At 53.9% G+C, this 17,380-nt stretch overlaps 1 protein-coding gene across 4 annotated transcripts in view; it reads right to left on the bottom strand.

The window, feature by feature from the left end:
* Positions 1–17,380, bottom strand: part of ice2 (interactor of little elongator complex ELL subunit 2) — a 69,955-nt gene that overhangs the window by 27,928 nt on the left and 24,647 nt on the right. For 3 of the 4 annotated variants that reach the window (XM_045706170.1, XM_045706173.1, XM_045706171.1), the window contains 4 exons: positions 7,788–7,947; positions 5,740–5,921; positions 2,011–3,214; positions 1,197–1,363 (listed from right to left, as the gene is read on the bottom strand). In XM_045706170.1, coding sequence (XP_045562126.1) covers positions 1,197–1,363; positions 2,011–3,214; positions 5,740–5,921; positions 7,788–7,947 — 1,713 coding nt within the window. The remainder of the gene's footprint in view (positions 1–1,196; positions 1,364–2,010; positions 3,215–5,739; positions 5,922–7,787; positions 7,948–17,380) is intronic. The other variant, XM_045706172.1, reaches the window with a different exon arrangement.

The following is a 17,380-nucleotide window of genomic DNA, read 5'->3' as shown; positions in this document are numbered from 1 at the left end:
AGACGGTTTCTGACAGTTTGTGCGAAACCCCCAGTTTCATCAGCTGTCCAGGTGGTGTCAAGAAGCCGGATGTGCAGGTCCTGGGTTGGCATGGTTACACGTTGTCTGTGGTTGTGAGGCCGGTTGGACGTACTGCCAAATTCTCTTAACACGACATTGGAGGCGGCTTATGGTAGAGAGAAGAACATTCAATTCTATGGCAACAGCCGTGGTGAACATTCCTGCAGTCAGCATGCCGATTGCACCGCTCCCTCAAAACTTGAGACTTCTGTTGCATTGCGTTGTGTGACAAAACTGCACATTTAAGAGTGACCTTTTATTGTCCCCAGCACAAGGTGCACCTGTGTAATGATCATGCTGTTTAATCAGCTTGTTGATATGCCACACCTGTCAGGTGGATGAATGATCTTGGCAAAGGAGAAATACTCGCCAACAGAAATAAGCTTTTTGTGGGTATGGCCCATATCTGGGATCTTTGTTATCCATTTCATGCTCTGCCTCCAGTCCACTTACCGATATCTGAACAAGAGAGACTCATCAAAATTGCAACAAGCGGTTCTGTGAAGATTGAATTTAATCAGAAGCCACTGCCAGATTTGTGAATAGGGCTGCGCTCAGAGTATCCTGCCTTGGTAAATCTCGCTGTTAAGACACTGATGCCCTTTGCAACCACGTACCTAATGTGAGAGTGGATTCTCGGCCCTCACTAGCATGAAAACTAAATACAGGCACAGACTCTGTGTGGAAAATGTACATAGACGTTGAATAAAACCAGTTGAGTAGTGACTTCAACTAGCTTTGGCTGCCATCTAGTGGAAAGGAATGGTAACTGCACTGGACTGCTAGTAGCTGCCATCTAGTGGAAAGGAATGGTAACTACACTGGACTGCTAGTAGCTGCCATCTAGTGGAAAGGAATGGTAACTACACTGGACTGCTAGTTGGTAGAGTCAAAGGAGACTTTAATAATAAATGCCATTTAGGCAGACACCTTTATCCAGAGCCACCTGGCTACATGGTAGTGGAAACAGAGATGTGTGTGTGTGTGTGTGTGTGTGTGTGTGTGTGTGTGTGTGTGTGTGTGTGTTTCCAGACCTTGTTGCTGGTGCCCAGCCTGCGAGTGTGTGTGTGTGTGTGTGTGTGTGTGTGTGTGTGTGTGTGTGTGTGTGTGTGTGTGTGTGTGTGTGTGTTCCAGACCTTGTTGCTGGTGCCCAGCCTGCGAGTGTGTGCCAGATAAACATCACTCCGCACCAGCAGCAGCAGGTCCTGTAAACTGTACAGTTTATACAGCAGGTTTCCTTCCTCTGGACTCAAATAGTCCTCCTCATCCTCAGCACCCCCCATGAGATCCTCACACAGCAGCCCTGGGGGGGACACATTAACATGTAACACAGCAGCCCTGGGGAGGACACATTAACATGTAACACAGCAGCCCTGGGGAGGACACATTAACATGTAACACAGCAGCCCTGAGGGGGACACATTAACATGTAACACAGCAGCCCTGGGGGGACACATTAACATGTAACACAGCAGCCCTGTGGGGGGGGGACACACATTAACATGTAACACAGCAGCCCTGTGGGGGGGGGAGACACATTAACATGTAACACAGCAGCCCCTGTGGGGGGGACACATTAACATGTAACACAGCAGCCCTGGGGGGGACACATTAACATGTAACACAGCAGCCCTGGGGGGGACACATTAACATGTAACACAGCAGCCCTGGGGGGGACACATTAACATGTAACACAGCAGCCCTGGGGGGGACACATTAACATGTAACACAGCAGCCCTGGGGGGGACACATTAACATGTAACACAGCAGCCCTGAAAGGGGGGGGGGCACATTAACATGTAACACAGCAGCCCTGGGGGGGGGACACATTAACATGTAACACAGGGGGACACATTAACATGTAACACATCCACGGCTATCATCATTACACACATACCATGCTACAGTCTCACATACCGTTGGAATATATTTCTATCTGTCAATACTAACGTTTCTGTTGTACAGTCTTCCTGTTGTCTATTGGTCCAGGTTGAGAAGGGGCGTCGACATATGTCTCTCCATCCTGGGTACTGTCCAGGTAATTGGACACGCTGGGCTTCACCAGCGACTGGGGATTTGGGTTGGAGAGGGGTTCTGCGGCCTGGGAGGAGCAGGTTCTGGCTGGGTCCTGGGTCTGGTTGGGTTTGGGTTTGAGCATGGCCTTCTGCATGGCTAGGATCTGATCCAGCTGGTCGCAGCCCCCTGGTACCTTAGCCTTCCTGGCCACTCTCCTTGTCCCAGGGGCAAGGGGTGGCGGTGAGGAGGCACAGGGGGGTCGAGGGGTGGTGGTGAGGAGGCAGAGAGGGGCGAGGGGTGGCGGTGAGGAGGCACAGGGGGGTCGAGGGGTGTCCTGTTGACGTGTTGGGGAGAGTTGGGTCATCATGGCTGGGGGTAACCTGTTGGTGGTGGAGACTGGGGATACAGGGTCATCAATCACCAGGCGCTCGTCTTCCGAGTCTCCGCCTGAGGAAAACTGCTCCTCAGAGTCCTGAACAGAGCCAGGTTTCAGCTGATTGGCTGAAGGGACAGTAGCAGCCAATGATTGTTCAGCACAGCTCTGCTCTCTCTCCTCTGTCTCTGAAACCACCGTCCTGTTTGTCCAGAATAAGTTCCCCTCTTCATCCGGAGTTCTGCTGGCCTTAGATTCCTCTTTAACCAGGGTCCCACTGTACTGTTTAGACTTGGTTTTAGGCTGACTGACCAAGTCTGTTGGCGGACTGACCAAGTCTGTTGGCTGACTGACCAAGTCTGTTGGCTGACTGACCAAGTCTGTTGGCTGACTGACCAAGTCTGTTGGCTGACTGACCAAGTCTGTTGGCTGACTGACCAAGTCTGTTGGCTGACTGACCAAGTCTTTCGGCTGACTGACCAAGTCTTTCGGCGGACTGACCAAGTCTTTCGGCGGACTGACCAAGTCTTTTGGCGGACTGACCAAGTCTTTTGGCGGACTGACCAAGTCTTTTGGCGGACTGACCAAGTCTTTCGGCTGACTGACCAAGTCTTTCGGCTGACTGACCAAGTCTTTCTGTAGATTATGGGTCTTCAGCCTCTTGGGGGACTGAGTCGCTTCTCCAAATGTTTCTAGGTCTGTGAGATCCAGTCCAAAGTCCAGACCAGAGGTCTCAAATGACACCAGCCTCCTCTGAGAGCTCTCCTGTAGAGCACACACACACACACACACACACTGAGTTACAGCTCTCCTGTAGAGCACACACACACACTGAGTTACAGCTCTCCTGTAGAGCACACACACACTGAGTACAGACAGCTAGGAGATGTAGGGTTAAGGTCAGGGGTTAGGGTACAGACAGCTAGGAGATGTATGGTTAAGGTCAGAAGTCAGGGGTTAGGGTACAGACAGCTAGGAGATGTAGGGTTAAGGTCAGGGGTTAGGCTACAGACAGCTAGGAGATGTAGGGTTAAGGTCAGGGGTCAGGGGTTAGGCTACAGACAGCTAGGAGATGTAGGGTTAAGGTCAGGGGTCAGGCTACAGACAGCTAGGAGATGTAGGGTTAAGGTCAGGGGTCAGGCTACATACAGCTAGGAGATGTAAGGTTAAGGTCAGGGGTCAGGCTACATACAGCTAGGAGATGTAGGGTTAAGGTCAGGGGTTAGGCTACATACAGCTAGGAGATGTAGGGTTAACCTGTTGGGGATAGGGGGCAGTATTTGCACGGCCGGATAAAAAAACGTACCCGATTTAATCTGGTTACTACTCCTGCCCAGTAACTAGAATATGCATATAATTGTTTGAGTTGGATAGAAAACACCCTAAAGTTTCTAAAACTGTTTGAATGGTGTCTGTGAGTATAACAGAACTCATATGGCAGGCCAAAACCTGAGAAGATTCCAAACAGGAAGCGCCCTCTCTGACCATTTCATGGCCTTCTTGATCATCTCTAACCAAAACAGGGGATCTCTGGCATAACGTGACATTTTCTAACGCTCCCATAGGCTCTCAGAAGGCGCCAGAACGATGAATGGTGACTTTGCAGGCCATGGCTGAAAAACAGTAGCGCATTTGTAAGTGGCCGATCTGAGGACAATGGGACGGGGCGCGCGTGCACGAGCCGACACCATGTTTACTTTCTCTCCCTTTGAACGAAAACAACGACTTCCGGTCGGAATATTATCGCTTTTTTATGAGAAAAATAGCATAAAAATTGATTTTAAACAGCGGTTGACATGCTTCGAAGTACGGTAATGGAATATTTTGAAATTTTTTGTCACGAAACGCGTCGGGCGCGTCACCCTTCTTTACCCTTCGGATAGTGTCTTGAACGCACGAACAAAACGCCGCTATTTGGATATAACTATGGATTATTTGGAACCAAACCAACATTTGTTATTGAAGTAGAAGTCCTGGGAGTGCATTCTGACGAAGAACAGCAAAGGTAATCAAACTTTTCTAATAGTAAATCGGAGTTGAGTACCACACTTGGTGGGTGTCAAAATAGCTAGCCTGTGATGGCCGGGCTATCTACTCAGAATATTGCACAATGTGCTTTCACCAAAAAGCTATTTTAAATCGGACATAGCAAGTGCATAGAGGAGTTCTGTATCTATAATTCTTAAAATAATTGTTATGCTTTTTGTGAACGTTTATCGTGAGTAATTTAGTAAATTCACCGGCAGTGTTCGGTGGGAATGCTAGTCACATGCTAGTCACATGCTAATGTAAAAAGCTGGTTTTTGATATAAATATGAACTTGATTGAACAAAACATGCATGTATTGTATAACATAATGTCCTAGGGTTGTCATCTGATGAAGATCATCAAAGGTTAGTGCTGCATTTAGCTGTGGTTTGGGTTTATGTGACATTATATGCTAGCTTGAAAAATGGGTGTCTAATTATTTCTGGCTGGGTACTCTGCTGACATAATCTAATGTTTTGCTTTCGTTGTAAAGCCTTTTTGAAATCGGACAGTGTGGTTAGATTAACGAGAGTCTTGTCTTTAAAATGCTGTAAAATAGTCATATGTTTGAGAAATTGAAGTAATAGCATTTCTAAGGTATTTGAATATCGCGCCACGGGATTACACTGGCTGTTGAGTAGGTGGGACGCAAGCATCCCACTGGCCCAGAGAGGTTAAGGTCAGGGGTTAGTTAGGCTACAGACAGCTAGGAGATGTAGGGTTAAGGTCAGGGGTTAGGGGTTAGGCTACAGACAGCTAGGAGATGTAGGGTTAAGGTCAGGGGTTAGTTAGGGTACATACAGCTAGGAGATGTAGGGTTAAGGTCAGGGGTTAGGCTACAGACAGCTAGGAGATGTAGGGTTAAGGTCAGGGGTCAGGGTACAGACAGCTAGGAGATGTAGGGTTAAGGTCAGGGGTCAGGCTACAGACAGCTAGGAGATGTAGGGTTAAGGTCAGGGGTTAGGCTACAGACAGCTAGGAGATGTAGGGTTAAGGTCAGGGGTCAGGCTACAGACAGCTAGGAGATGTAGGGTTAAGGTCAGGGGTTAGGCTACAGACAGCTAGGAGATGTATTAAGGTCAGGGGTTAGGGGTTAGGCTACAGACAGCTAGGAGATGTAGGGTTAAGGTCAGGGGTCAGGGGTTAGGGTACATACAGCTAGGAGATGTAGGGTTAAGGTCAGGGGTCAGGGGTTAGGCTACAGACAGCTAGGAGATGTAGGGTTAAGGTCAGGGGTCAGGGGTCAGGGGTAGGCTACATACAGCAGGTAGTTGTTTGTTCATAGCTGGAGTCTCAGTCATGAGGTGGAAGACATTCTTGGTTCCAGTCTTGTTGACTGACAGCTTCATGCTCTCCTCGTGGAACAGCTGACTCCTCTCTCTCACCGTCAACTCCGTCTGCAGCAGCGGAGGGTCGACGAACACCGTCTTACTCTGGCTACTGCCTGCAACACAGATACATTACTCACAGGTCTGCTGGTTCACATCATGAAAACTAGTTTATTAAAACGGATGTTAACTTTATGGCAGGTCTGAACATGGGAGATCTCTCATTGGACTGTTGGTCTGACCAATTGGAATCTATGCTTCAAAACAGTTTTGATCACCTGGACTGGGAATAGCATGGACGTATAGACAGACTGGGTTCACCAGGAAGTGCATACAGCATGTTGTTAATAAGACTGTGATGATTAGAACTTATCCAAAACCTAAAAACGTGGATAGATGGCAGAACCACCACATTTAACCACGGCAAGGTGACTGGGAACATGGACGTGTACAAACAGACCAACACAAGAGGCACAAATGACAACACAGGGACAAAGTGGAGTTGCAATTCAACAGCTCAGACACACTAGATGTGGCAGGGACTCCAGGCAATCACAGACGATAAATGTACTTCCTGTATATAGCCATGTTATTACCTGGTACTTCCTGTATATAACCATGTTATTACCTGGTACTCCCTGTATATAGCCATGTTATTACCTGGTACTCCCTGTATGTAGCCATGTTATTACCTGGTACTCCCTGTATATAACCATGTTATTACCTGGTACTTCCTGTATATAGCCATGTTATTACCTGGTACTCCCTGTATATAGCCATGTTATTACCTGGTACTTCCTGTATATAACCATGTTATTACCTGGTACTCCCTGTATATAACCATGTTATTACCTGGTACTCCCTGTATATAACCATGTTATTACCTGGTACTTCCTGTATATAGCCATGTTATTACCTGGTACTCCCTGTATATAGACATGTTATTACCTGGTACTTCCTGTATATAGCCATGTTATTACCTGGTACTCCCTGTATATAGCCATGTTATTACCTGGTACTCCCTGTATATAGCCATGTTATTACCTGGTACTTCCTGTATATAGCCATGTTATTACCTGGTACTCCCTGTATATAGCCATGTTATTACCTGGTACTTCCTGTATATAGCCATGTTATTACCTGGTACTTCCTGTATATAGCCATGTTATTACCTGGTACTTCCTGTATATAGCCATGTTATTACCTGGTACTCCCTGTATATAACCATGTTATTACCTGGTACTCCCTGTATATACCCATGTTATTACCTGGTACTTAGGGTCAGAATGAGGGGTTAGGGTCAGGATGAGGGGTTAGGTTATATCCTACCTCTTCCAGGGTTGGTTTTGACCACTACAGGTAACTCCCAGGGTCAGGGGTTAGGGTCAGGATGAGGGGTCAGGGGTTAGGGTCAGGATGAGGGGTTAGGGTCAGGATGAGGGGTTAGGGTCAGGATGAGGGGTTAGGTTATATCCTACCTCTTCCAGGGTTGGTTTTGACCACTACAGGTAACTCCCAGGGTCAGTGGTTAGGGTCAGGATGAGGGGTCAGGGGTTAGGGTCAGGATAAGGGGTTAGGGTCAGGATGAGGGGTTAGGGTCAGGATGAGGGGTTAGGTTATATCCTACCTCTTCCAGGATTGGTTTTGACCACTACAGGTAACTCCCAGGGTTAGGGGTTAGGGTCAGGATGAGGGGTTAGGGTCAGGATGAGGGGTTAGGGTCAGGATGAGGGGTTAGGGTCAGGATGAGGGGTCAGGTTATATCCTACCTCTTCCAGGGTTGGTTTTGACCACTACAGGTAACTCCCAGGGTTAGGGGTTAGGGTCAGGATGAGGGGTTAGGGTCAGGATGAGAGGTTAGGGTCAGGATGAGGGGTTAGGGTCAGGATGAGGGGTCAGGGGTTAGGGTCAGGATGAGGGGTTAGGGTCAGGATGAGGGGTTAAGGGTTAGGGTCAGGATGAGGGGTCAGGTTATATCCTACCTCTTCCAGGATTGGTTTTGACCACTACAGGTAACTCCCAGGGATCAGTGAAGTCCGGACCATGGTTGTCCAGCAGTCTGACCAGACTTTCTCTACTCAGGACAACATGGGGTTCATACCGACCACTCAGCTTCTCTGCATTACTGTCAGTACTGACGCCCTAAACGTGAAACAAATACCAACATTAGTGTATAAAATGAGGCCTCTAAGACACATCAATGGAAGTGTGTTTAATAGCTGAGTTCATATACAACGGCCTCCCAACGACTGAGATCCAACCTGACGCAATAACCAATGTGGTAAGGGCTGGGTCTGGTGTAAGGGCTGTGGTAAGGACTGGGTCTGGTGTAAGGACTGGGTCTGGTGTAAGGGCTGTGGTAAGGACTGGGTCTGGTGTGAGGACTGTGGTAAGGACTGGATCTGGTATGAGGGCTGGGTCTGGTGTGAGGGCTGGGTCTGGTGTGAGGGCTGGGTCTGGTGTGAGGGCTGGGTCTGGTGTGAGGGCTGGGTCTGGTGTAAGGGCTGTGGTAAGGACTGGGTCTGGTGTAAGGGCTGGGTCTGGTGTAAGGGCTGGGTCTGGTGTGAGGGCTGGGTCTGGTGTAAGGACTGGGTCTGGTGTAAGGACTGGGTCTGGTGTAAGGACTGGGTCTGGTGTAAGGGCTGGGTCTGGTGTAAGGGCTGTGGTAAGGACTGGGTCTGGTGTGAGGGCTGGGTCTGGTGTGAGGGCTGGGTCTGGTGTGAGGGCTGGGTCTGGTGTGAGGGCTGGGTCTGGTGTAAGGACTGGGTCTGGTGTGACGGCTGGGTCTGGTGTGAGGGCTGGGTCTGGTGTGAGGGCTGGGTCTGGTGTGAGGGCTGGGTCTGGTGTGAGGACTGGGTCTGGTGTAAGGACTGGGTCTGGTGTAAGGACTGGGTCTGGTGTAAGGACTGGGTCTGGTGTAAGGACTGGGTCTGGTGTAAGGGCTGTGGTAAGGACTGGGTCTGGTGTGAGGGCTGGGTCTGGTGTGAGGGGCTGGGTCTGGTGTGAGGGCTGGGTCTGGTGTGAGGGCTGGGTCTGGTGTAAGGACTGGGTCTGGTGTGACGGCTGGGTCTGGTGTGAGGGCTGGGTCTGGTGTGAGGGCTGGGTCTGGTGTGAGGGCTGGGTCTGGTGTAAGGACTGGGTCTGGTGTAAGGACTGGGTCTGGTGTAAGGACTGGGTCTGGTGTAAGGGCTGGGTCTGGTGTAAGGGCTGGGTCTGGTGTAAGGGCTGGGTCTGGTGTAAGGACTGGGTCTGGTGTAAGGGCTGTGGTAAGGACTGGGTCTGGTGTGAGGGCTGGGTCTGGTGTGAGGGCTGGGTCTGGTGTGAGGGCTGGGTCTGGTGTGAGGGCTGGGTCTGGTGTGAGGGCTGGGTCTGGTGTGAGGGCTGGGTCTGGTGTGAGGGCTGGGTCTGGTGTAAGGACTGGGTCTGGTGTGAGGGCTGGGTCTGGTGTAAGGGCTGGGTCTGGTGTAAGGACTGGGTCTGGTGTAAGGACTGTGGTAAGGACTGGGTCTGGTGTAAGGGCTGGGTCTGGTGTAAGGGCTGGGTCTGGTGTAAGGGCTGGGTCTGGTGTAAGGGCTGTGGTAAGGACTGGGTCTGGTGTGAGGACTGGGTCTGGTGTAAGGACTGGGTCTGGTGTAAGGGCTGGGTCTGGTGTAAGGGCTGTGGTAAGGACTGGGTCTGGTGTGAGGGCTGTGGTAAGGACTGGGTCTGGTGTGAGGACTGGGTCTGGTGTAAGGACTGTGGTAAGGACTGGGTCTGGTGTGAGGACTGTGGTAAGGACTGGGTCTGGTGTGAGGGCTGTGGTAAGGACTGGGTCTGGTGTGAGGGCTGTGGTAAGGACTGGGTCTGGTGTAAGGACTGTGGTAAGGACTGGGTCTGGTGTAAGGACTGTGGTAAGGACTGGGTCTGGTGTAAGGACTGGGTCTGGTGTAAGGACTGGGTCTGGTGTAAGGACTGGGTCTGGTGTAAGGACTGGGTCTGGTGTAAGGGCTGGGTCTGGTGTAAGGGCTGGGTCTGGTGTGAGGGCTGGGTCTGGTGTAAGGGCTGGGTCTGGTGTGAGGGCTGGGTCTGGTGTAAGGGCTGGGTCTGGTGTGAGGGCTGGGTCTGGTGTAAGGACTGGGTCTGGTGTAAGGACTGGGTCTGGTGTAAGGACTGGGTCTGGTGTAAGGACTGTGGTAAGGACTGGGTCTGGTGTGAGGGGTGGGTCTGGTGTAAGGACTGGGTCTGGTGTGAGGGCTGGGTCTGGTGTAAGGGCTGGGTCTGGTGTAAGGACTGGGTCTGGTGTAAGGACTGTGGTAAGGACTGGGTCTGGTGTAAGGACTGGGTCTGGTGTAAGGGCTGGGTCTGGTGTAAGGGCTGTGGTAAGGACTGGGTCTGGTGTGAGGACTGGGTCTGGTGTAAGGACTGGGTCTGGTGTAAGGGCTGGGTCTGGTGTAAGGGCTGTGGTAAGGACTGGGTCTGGTGTAAGGACTGGGTCTGGTGTAAGGGCTGTGGTAAGGACTGGGTCTGGTGTGAGGGCTGTGGTAAGGACTGGGTCTGGTGTAAGGACTGGGTCTGGTGTGAGGGCTGTGGTAAGGACTGGGTCTGGTGTAAGGACTGGGTCTGGTGTAAGGACTGTGGTAAGGACTGGGTCTGGTGTAAGGACTGTGGTAAGGACTGGGTCTGGTGTAAGGACTGGGTCTGGTGTAAGGACTGGGTCTGTAGTAAGGACTGGGTCTGGTGTAAGGGCTGGGTCTGGTGTAAGGGCTGGGTCTGGTGTAAGGGCTGGGTCTGGTGTAAGGACTGGGTCTGGTGTAAGGGCTGTGGTAAGGACTGGGTCTGGTGTGAGGGCTGGGTCTGGTGTAGGGCTGGGTCTGGTGTGAGGGCTGGGTCTGGTGTGTGGGCTGGGTCTGGTGTGAGGGCTGGGTCTGGTGTGAGGGCTGGGTCTGGTGTGAGGGCTGGGTCTGGTGTAAGGACTGGGTCTGGTGTGAGGGCTGGGTCTGGTGTAAGGGCTGGGTCTGGTGTAAGGACTGGGTCTGGTGTAAGGACTGTGGTAAGGACTGGGTCTGGTGTAAGGGCTGGGTCTGGTGTAAGGGCTGGGTCTGGTGTGAGGGCTGGGTCTGGTGTAAGGGCTGGGTCTGGTGTAAGGACTGGGTCTGGTGTAAGGGCTGTGGTAAGGACTGGGTCTGGTGTAAGGACTGGGTCTGGTGTAAGGGCTGTGGTAAGGACTGGGTCTGGTGTAAGGACTGTGGTAAGGACTGGATCTGGTATGAGGGCTGGGTCTGGTGTGAGGGCTGGGTCTGGTGTGAGGGCTGGGTCTGGTGTGAGGGCTGGGTCTGGTGTGAGGGCTGGGTCTGGTGTAAGGGCTGTGGTAAGGACTGGGTCTGGTGTAAGGGCTGGGTCTGGTGTAAGGGCTGGGTCTGGTGTGAGGCTGGGTCTGGTGTAAGGACTGGGTCTGGTGTAAGGACTGGGTCTGGTGTAAGGACTGGGTCTGGTGTAAGGACTGGGTCTGGTGTAAGGGCTGTGGTAAGGACTGGGTCTGGTGTGAGGGCTGGGTCTGGTGTGAGGGCTGGGTCTGGTGTGAGGGCTGGGTCTGGTGTGAGGGCTGGGTCTGGTGTAAGGACTGGGTCTGGTGTGACGGCTGGGTCTGGTGTGAGGGGCTGGGTCTGGTGTGAGGGGCTGGGTCTGGTGTGAGGGCTGGGTCTGGTGTAAGGACTGGGTCTGGTGTAAGGACTGGGTCTGGTGTAAGGACTGGGTCTGGTGTAAGGACTGTGGTAAGGACTGGGTCTGGTGTAAGGACTGGGTCTGGTGTAAGGGCTGGGTCTGGTGTAAGGGCTGTGGTAAGGACTGGGTCTGGTGTGAGGACTGGGTCTGGTGTAAGGACTGGGTCTGGTGTAAGGGCTGGGTCTGGTGTAAGGGCTGTGGTAAGGACTGGGTCTGGTGTAAGGACTGGGTCTGGTGTAAGGGCTGTGGTAAGGACTGGGTCTGGTGTGAGGGCTGTGGTAAGGACTGGGTCTGGTGTAAGGACTGGGTCTGGTGTGAGGGCTGTGGTAAGGACTGGGTCTGGTGTAAGGACTGGGTCTGGTGTAAGGACTGTGGTAAGGACTGGGTCTGGTGTAAGGACTGTGGTAAGGACTGGGTCTGGTGTAAGGACTGGGTCTGGTGTGAGGGCTGTGGTAAGGACTGGGTCTGGTGTAAGGACTGTGGTAAGGACTGGGTCTGGTGTAAGGACTGTGGTAAGGACTGGGTCTGGTGTGAGGACTGTGGTAAGGACTGGGTCTGGTGTAAGGGACTGGGTCTGGTGTAAGGACTGGGTCTGGTGTAAGGACTGGGTCTGGTGTGAGGACTGGGTCTGGTGTAAGGGCTGGGTCTGGTGTGAGGGCTGGGTCTGGTGTAAGGGCTGGGTCTGGTGTGAGGGCTGGGTCTGGTGTAAGGGCTGGGTCTGGTGTGAGGGCTGGGTCTGGTGTAAGGACTGGGTCTGGTGTAAGGACTGGGTCTGGTGTAAGGACTGGGTCTGGTGTAAGGACTGTGGTAAGGACTGGGTCTGGTGTGAGGGCTGGGTCTGGTGTAAGGACTGGGTCTGGTGTGAGGGCTGGGTCTGGTGTAAGGGCTGGGTCTGGTGTAAGGACTGGGTCTGGTGTAAGGACTGGGTCTGGTGTGAGGGCTGGGTCTGGTGTAAGGACTGGGTCTGGTGTAAGGACTGTGGTAAGGACTGGGTCTGGTGTAAGGGCTGGGTCTGGTGTAAGGGCTGGGTCTGGTGTAAGGGCTGGGTCTGGTGTAAGGGCTGTGGTAAGGACTGGGTCTGGTGTGAGGACTGGGTCTGGTGTAAGGACTGGGTCTGGTGTAAGGGCTGGGTCTGGTGTAAGGGCTGTGGTAAGGACTGGGTCTGGTGTGAGGGCTGTGGTAAGGACTGGGTCTGGTGTGAGGACTGGGTCTGGTGTAAGGGCTGTGGTAAGGACTGGGTCTGGTGTAAGGGCTGTGGTAAGGACTGGGTCTGGTGTAAGGACTGGGTCTGGTGTAAGGACTGTGGTAAGGACTGGGTCTGGTGTAAGGACTGGGTCTGGTGTAAGGACTGGGTCTGGTGTAAGGGCTGGGTCTGGTGTAAGGGCTGGGGTAAGGACTGGGTCTGGTGTGAGGGCTGTGGTAAGGACTGGGTCTGGTGTAAGGGCTGTGGTAAGGACTGGGTCTGGTATGAGGGCTGGGTCTGGTGTGAGGGCTGGGTCTGGTGTAAGGACTGGGTCTGGTGTAAGGACTGGGTCTGGTGTAAGGACTGGGTCTGGTGTAAGGGCTGTGGTAAGGACTGGGTCTGGTGTAAGGGCTGTGGTAAGGACTGGGTCTGGTATGAGGGCTGGGTCTGGTGTGAGGGCTGGGTCTGGTGTAAGGGCTGGGTCTGGTGTAAGGACTGGGTCTGGTGTAAGGACTGTGGTAAGGACTGGGTCTGGTGTAAGGGCTGGGTCTGGTGTAAGGGCTGGGTCTGGTGTGAGGGCTGGGTCTGGTGTAAGGGCTGGGTCTGGTGTAAGGACTGGGTCTGGTGTAAGGGCTGTGGTAAGGACTGGGTCTGGTGTAAGGACTGGGTCTGGTGTAAGGGCTGTGGTAAGGACTGGGTCTGGTGTAAGGACTGTGGTAAGGACTGGATCTGGTGTGAGGGCTGGGTCTGGTGTGAGGGCTGGGTCTGGTGTGAGGGGCTGGGTCTGGTGTGAGGGCTGGGTCTGGTGTGAGGGCTGGGTCTGGTGTAAGGGCTGTGGTAAGGACTGGGTCTGGTGTAAGGGCTGGGTCTGGTGTAAGGGCTGGGTCTGGTGTGAGGGCTGGGTCTGGTGTAAGGACTGGGTCTGGTGTAAGGACTGGGTCTGGTGTAAGGACTGGGTCTGGTGTAAGGACTGGGTCTGGTGTAAGGACTGGGTCTGGTGTAAGGGCTGTGGTAAGGACTGGGTCTGGTGTGAGGGCTGGGTCTGGTGTGAGGGCTGGGTCTGGTGTGAGGGCTGGGTCTGGTGTGAGGGCTGGGTCTGGTGTAAGGACTGGGTCTGGTGTGACGGCTGGGTCTGGTGTGAGGGCTGGGTCTGGTGTGAGGGCTGGGTCTGGTGTGAGGGCTGGGTCTGGTGTAAGGACTGGGTCTGGTGTAAGGACTGGGTCTGGTGTAAGGACTGGGTCTGGTGTAAGGACTGTGGTAAGGACTGGGTCTGGTGTAAGGACTGGGTCTGGTGTAAGGGGCTGGGTCTGGTGTAAGGGCTGTGGTAAGGACTGGGTCTGGTGTGAGGACTGGGTCTGGTGTAAGGACTGGGTCTGGTGTAAGGGCTGGGTCTGGTGTAAGGGCTGTGGTAAGGACTGGGTCTGGTGTAAGGACTGGGTCTGGTGTAAGGGCTGTGGTAAGGACTGGGTCTGGTGTGAGGGCTGTGGTAAGGACTGGGTCTGGTGTAAGGACTGGGTCTGGTGTGAGGGCTGTGGTAAGGACTGGGTCTGGTGTAAGGACTGGGTCTGGTGTAAGGACTGTGGTAAGGACTGGGTCTGGTGTAAGGACTGTGGTAAGGACTGGGTCTGGTGTAAGGACTGGGTCTGGTGTGAGGGCTGTGGTAAGGACTGGGTCTGGTGTAAGGACTGTGGTAAGGACTGGGTCTGGTGTAAGGACTGTGGTAAGGACTGGGTCTGGTGTAAGGACTGTGGTAAGGACTGGGTCTGGTGTAAGGACTGGGTCTGGTGTAAGGACTGGGTCTGGTGTAAGGACTGGGTCTGGTGTAAGGACTGGGTCTGGTGTAAGGGCTGGGTCTGGTGTGAGGGCTGGGTCTGGTGTAAGGGCTGGGTCTGGTGTGAGGGCTGGGTCTGGTGTAAGGGCTGGGTCTGGTGTGAGGGCTGGGTCTGGTGTAAGGACTGGGTCTGGTGTAAGGACTGGGTCTGGTGTAAGGACTGGGTCTGGTGTAAGGACTGTGGTAAGGACTGGGTCTGGTGTGAGGGCTGGGTCTGGTGTAAGGACTGGGTCTGGTGTGAGGGCTGGGTCTGGTGTAAGGGCTGGGTCTGGTGTAAGGACTGGGTCTGGTGTAAGGACTGGGTCTGGTGTGAGGGCTGGGTCTGGTGTAAGGACTGGGTCTGGTGTAAGGACTGTGGTAAGGACTGGGTCTGGTGTAAGGGCTGGGTCTGGTGTAAGGGCTGGGTCTGGTGTAAGGGCTGGGTCTGGTGTAAGGGCTGTGGTAAGGACTGGGTCTGGTGTGAGGACTGGGTCTGGTGTAAGGACTGGGTCTGGTGTAAGGGCTGGGTCTGGTGTAAGGGCTGTGGTAAGGACTGGGTCTGGTGTGAGGGCTGTGGTAAGGACTGGGTCTGGTGTGAGGACTGGGTCTGGTGTAAGGGCTGTGGTAAGGACTGGGTCTGGTGTAAGGGCTGTGGTAAGGACTGGGTCTGGTGTAAGGACTGGGTCTGGTGTAAGGACTGTGGTAAGGACTGGGTCTGGTGTAAGGACTGGGTCTGGTGTAGGGACTGGGTCTGGTGTAAGGGCTGGGTCTGGTGTAAGGGCTGGGGTAAGGACTGGGTCTGGTGTGAGGGCTGTGGTAAGGACTGGGTCTGGTGTAAGGGCTGTGGTAAGGACTGGGTCTGGTATGAGGGCTGGGTCTGGTGTGAGGGCTGGGTCTGGTGTAAGGACTGGGTCTGGTGTAAGGACTGGGTCTGGTGTAAGGACTGGGTCTGGTGTAAGGGCTGTGGTAAGGACTGGGTCTGGTGTAAGGGCTGTGGTAAGGACTGGGTCTGGTGTAAGGACTGGGTCTGGTGTAAGGGCTGTGGTAAGGACTGGGTCTGGTGTAAGGACTGTGGTAAGGACTGGATCTGGTATGAGGGCTGGGTCTGGTGTGAGGGCTGGGTCTGGTGTGAGGGCTGGGTCTGGTGTGAGGGCTGGGTCTGGTGTGAGGGCTGGGTCTGGTGTAAGGGCTGTGGTAAGGACTGGGTCTGGTGTAAGGGCTGGGTCTGGTGTAAGGGCTGGGTCTGGTGTGAGGGCTGGGTCTGGTGTAAGGACTGGGTCTGGTGTAAGGACTGGGTCTGGTGTAAGGACTGGGTCTGGTGTAAGGACTGGGTCTGGTGTAAGGGCTGTGGTAAGGAACTGGGTCTGGTGTGAGGGCTGGGTCTGGTGTGAGGGCTGGGTCTGGTGTGAGGGCTGGGTCTGGTGTGAGGGCTGGGTCTGGTGTGAGGACTGGGTCTGGTGTGACGGCTGGGTCTGGTGTGAGGGGCTGGGTCTGGTGTGAGGGCTGGGTCTGGTGTGAGGGCTGGGTCTGGTGTAAGGACTGGGTCTGGTGTAAGGACTGGGTCTGGTGTAAGGACTGGGTCTGGTGTAAGGACTGTGGTAAGGACTGGGTCTGGTGTAAGGACTGGGTCTGGTGTAAGGGCTGGGTCTGGTGTAAGGGCTGTGGTAAGGACTGGGTCTGGTGTGAGGGACTGGGTCTGGTGTGAGGTGACTGGGTCTGGTGTAAGGGCTGTGGTAAGGACTGGGTCTGGTGTGGACTGGGTCTGGTGTAAGGGCTGTGGTAAGGACTGGGTCTGGTGTGAGGGCTGTGGTAAGGACTGGGTCTGGTGTAAGGACTGGGTCTGGTGTGAGGGCTGTGGTAAGGACTGGGTCTGGTGTGAGGACTGGGTCTGGTGTGAGGGCTGTGGTAAGGACTGGGTCTGGTGTAAGGACTGGGTCTGGTGTAAGGGACTGTGGTAAGGACTGGGTCTGGTGTAAGGACTGTGGTAAGGACTGGGTCTGGTGTAAGGACTGGGTCTGGTGTAAGGACTGGGTCTGGTGTAAGGACTGGGTCTGGTGTAAGGGGCTGGGTCTGGTGTAAGGGCTGGGTCTGGTGTAAGGGCTGGGTCTGGTGTAAGGACTGGGTCTGGTGTAAGGGCTGTGGTAAGGACTGGGTCTGGTGTGAGGGCTGGGTCTGGTGTGAGGGCTGGGTCTGGTGTGAGGGCTGGGTCTGGTGTGAGGGCTGGGTCTGGTGTGAGGGCTGGGTCTGGTGTAAGGACTGGGTCTGGTGTGAGGGCTGGGTCTGGTGTAAGGGCTGGGTCTGGTGTAAGGACTGGGTCTGGTGTAAGGACTGTGGTAAGGACTGGGTCTGGTGTAAGGGCTGGGTCTGGTGTAAGCCTGGGTCTGGTGTAAGGGCTGGGTCTGGTGTAAGGGCTGTGGTAAGGACTGGGTCTGGTGTGAGGACTGGGTCTGGTGTAAGGACTGGGTCTGGTGTAAGGGCTGGGTCTGGTGTAAGGGCTGTGGTAAGGACTGGGTCTGGTGTGAGGGCTGTGGTAAGGACTGGGTCTGGTGTGAGGACTGGGTCTGGTGTGGGACTGTGGTAAGGACTGGGTCTGGTGTGAGGACTGTGGTAAGGACTGGGTCTGGTGTGAGGGCTGTGGTAAGGACTGGGTCTGGTGTAAGGACTGGGTCTGGTGTGAGGGCTGTGGTAAGGACTGGGTCTGGTGTAAGGACTGTGGTAAGGACTGGGTCTGGTGTAAGGACTGTGGTAAGGACTGGGTCTGGTGTAAGGACTGGGTCTGGTGTAAGGACTGGGTCTGGTGTAAGGACTGGGTCTGGTGTAAGGGACTGGGTCTGGTGTAAGGGCTGGGTCTGGTGTGAGGGGCTGGGTCTGGTGTAAGGGCT

Source organism: Salmo salar, chromosome ssa23 (genome assembly GCF_905237065.1).
Source record: "Salmo salar chromosome ssa23, Ssal_v3.1, whole genome shotgun sequence".
Classification (NCBI taxonomy): Eukaryota; Metazoa; Chordata; class Actinopteri; order Salmoniformes; family Salmonidae; genus Salmo; species Salmo salar.
The sequence above is the reverse complement of the archived record's forward strand: the minus strand, read 5'-3'. Positions and strand labels throughout refer to the sequence as shown.